At 48.3% G+C, this 3,066-nt stretch overlaps 1 protein-coding gene across 1 annotated transcript; it reads left to right on the forward strand.

Annotated features, from left to right (window-relative positions):
* Positions 1–1,464: 1,464 nt before the first annotated feature.
* Positions 1,465–2,276, forward strand: COX8C (cytochrome c oxidase subunit 8C). Its single transcript, XM_069465252.1, has 2 exons — positions 1,465–1,587; positions 2,184–2,276. The coding sequence occupies exons 1-2, from the start codon at positions 1,465–1,467 to the stop codon at positions 2,274–2,276; spliced, it is 216 nt and encodes a 71-aa protein (XP_069321353.1).
* Positions 2,277–3,066: the final 790 nt, after the last annotated feature.

Below are 3,066 nucleotides of genomic sequence, written 5' to 3' on the forward strand. Positions count from 1 at the left end.
GCTGGGCGCGGTGGCTCACGCCTGTAATCCTAGCACTCTGGGAGGCCGAGGCGGGTGGATCGCTCGAGGTCAGGAGTTCAAGACCAGCCTGAACAAGAGTGAGACCCCGTCTCTACTAAAAATAGAAAGAAATTATATGGACAAGTAAAATATATATATACAAAAAATTAGCCGGGCATGGTGGCGCATGCCTGTAGTCCCAGCTACTTGGGAGGCTGAGGCAGTAGGATCGCTTAAGCCCAGGAGTTTGAGGTTGCTGTGAGCTACACTGACGCCACGGCACTCACTCTAGCCCGGGCAACAGAGTGAGACTCTGTCTCAAAAAAAAAAAAAAAAAAAGAAAAGTGAATTTTATATGCCAACCGGTGATGATCAGCTCAGTGGTTGTACCAAGAAAAAGCTCCAAAGCACTTCCCAAAGGCAAACTTGCACTAACTAAAGGTCATGGTCACTGTCTGGTGGTCTGCCGCTGGTCTGATCCAGTACAGCTTTCTGAATCCCTGGCAAAACCCTTCCATCTGAGAAGTATGCTCAGCAAATTGATGAGATGCACCGAAAACTGCAATGTCAACAGATAGGGCCCAATTCTTCACAACAACGCCCGATCACACCTCACACAACCGTGGCTTTAAAAGTTGAACAAATTGGGCTACAAAGTTTTGCCTCATCCGCTATATTCACCTGACCTCTCGCCAACCAACTACCACTTCTTCAAGAATCTGGACAACTTTTTGCAGGGAAAATGCTTCCACAACCAGCACGGTGCAGAAAATGCTTTCCAAGAGTTCGCTGAATCCCGAAGCACGAATTTCTTATGGTACAGGAATAAACAAACTTATTTCTCATTGGCAAAAATGTGTTGATTGTAATGGTTCCTATTTTGATCAATAAAGATGTGTTTGAGCCTAGTTGTAATGATTTAAAATTCACGGTCCGAAACTGCAATTACTTTTGTACCAACCTAATATAACGCGTCTAATGACAAGCCATGGCATGTTGAGAGGTATATATATTAATATTATAGTATAGTTGGGGAGGAAGAAAAAAAGGAGCATGGGGATCCTGAGTGCCTCAACTTACCCAGCAGAAAATCAGGGGATACCGAGCGTGGGAACTGGGGGCTTGGCACGGGAGTTTGGAGGAGGTAGAATGCCAAGCCTAAGGAACACATGACAGGAGGGAACTGCGTGAAGGGTAGGAGGGCTTGGGTTAGGCTAAGCAGGGAATGCTGAGCGGAAGGGGCGGGCAGAGCAAGAGCGTTGAGCGGAAGGGGCGGGGCAGGGAAGGGGCGGGGCAGGGAAGGGCGGGGCAGAGCAGGTGAGGGAGTAGTGAGCTTCGTCTGCGGCCCAGGCGCCTGCGCAAACTAGATACCTCACCCGCCTGAAAGCTCCAGCCACCGGGCTTTGCCTCGCCTCGTTGGTGCTGTCGAGTTGCCACACCTCGCTTTGTCTCACTGGACGCGCCATGGCTCACCTGCCCAGGGTCTGCCCCTTCATCCGCCGCCTCCGCGTGGCCCTGCTTTGCCTGCGGCCCGGCCATCGCTTCGCCCACTCGGAGCCCCAGCGCCAGCGGCCCGCGTCGGCCTTGGTGGGTTGGGGCCACGCGCCAAGGCGGCACACTCCGGTCGACGGGCCGGGGTCGGGGCCGGGGCCGAGGCAGGGCGCCCCGACGGGTGGGGAGGAGGGAGAGGACAGGCGCGAGGCTTGCGTGGGGCCTTCTGTGGCGGGGCCGCCATTAGAGCGGGTCCAGGGAGAGGGCCGCGGTGGGAGGAGGCAAGGAAGCCTGAGGAGTGAGCGGGAACTGGGACCTCCTTCGTGGTTACCCCTTATGAGCGTGGAGCCCGCGGGGGAGGGGTGCAGGGCTGTTGTTTCTTCAGAGGAGTAGTTTGTCACCTACCTTTTCACTGCCAAGAACTATCATTTCTCCCCCAAACTGTGGAAATCCTGGGCTGCATCGAGGTTCCAGAGTGCAAAGGTCAGAATTGGAGAAACACCAGAGGAAAATGAGTTTTCTTTAAAAATTCAGTTAGTTCATCCATGAATTGAATTTCTGCATTTTAAGTTTCTCCAAGCCCCTGTTCCCAGGATAACTGCCGAATTCCTCAACACGTCTGAAGCATAGGCAGCCAGTCACTGGTCCAGGAAGCCATACTCTTTAACAGCGCTTTTCGTCTTCTCTTCCAGGAAATGGCTGTTGGAATTGTGGTAATTTTTTCGGCCTTCTTAACACCGTCTGCCTATGTGTTAAGCAATCTGAGCCAGTTCAGAAGAGAGTAAATGAAGATGCTGTCGAGCAGCTGTTAACGTCCAAAACGCTTTCAGAAGAAGCTGCCTTCGGTACATGAACACAAGTGCCTCGTTGGGTTGATGATGGAACCATTGTGGATTTTCAGTTCCATAACCATATGTTTATGGTAAACATTTTGCACTTCTTAATTACTGTGCATTATGTAGATGTGTAGACAAAACATGTTCTGCTTAATTGTTAAATAAAACTGAAACACTTATTCATGCATGGTATTATGTGTGGTCACAGATTATTTTCTAAACATCATGAAAGCTGAAAATTTCCTGAGAACTGCTATGAAAGGTCAGACCTAGTGACTTAGGGAATGACATCAAGTGTTATTTTATGGGAGTGAATGTTCATATCTAGTAACATGAACCTTAAAAGATTAGGAATATAGCTGTAAGGTAATATTCATAAGTTTAGCTAAATGGTTTTTATGTTCCATGAGTACTGCCACTCCACGCTTTACTATTTGCTGTGAGAAGTATAACTTTTTCTTAATTATCTTTGCTTCCCTAAATGACTGCATTCCAGGATTTGTTGAGTAAGTATATGTGTATTTTATTTTACTTGTCCTAATTTAATGGTTTTGTTATTAGCTTCTCTTAGTCATCATTCAGGTTTTAAGAATCATGTACACCCTTGAATTTTAGCTTGCTCTGCCAATTATCCCGTGACCATGGGCAGCATAGTTCAACTCTGAGCCTTGGTTTCCTTGTCGCTGTAATGGGGACTTAAAATTACTGTCTTGAAGGGATATTGGGGGCATAAAACATT

This window comes from Eulemur rufifrons, chromosome 2 (assembly GCF_041146395.1).
Source record: "Eulemur rufifrons isolate Redbay chromosome 2, OSU_ERuf_1, whole genome shotgun sequence".
Taxonomy (NCBI): domain Eukaryota; kingdom Metazoa; phylum Chordata; class Mammalia; order Primates; family Lemuridae; genus Eulemur; species Eulemur rufifrons.

What these genes read in the sequence shown, in the direction of transcription:
- COX8C (XM_069465252.1), top strand. Translation starts at nt 1,465, where the DNA reads ATGGCTCACCTGCCCAGGGTCTGCCCCTTCATCCGCCGCCTCCGCGTG. An exon ending in AGCGGCCCGCGTCGGCCTTG is followed by an intron (nt 1,588 to 2,183) that starts GTGGGTTGGGGC and finishes CTTCTCTTCCAG; the next exon opens with GAAATGGCTGTTGGAATTGT.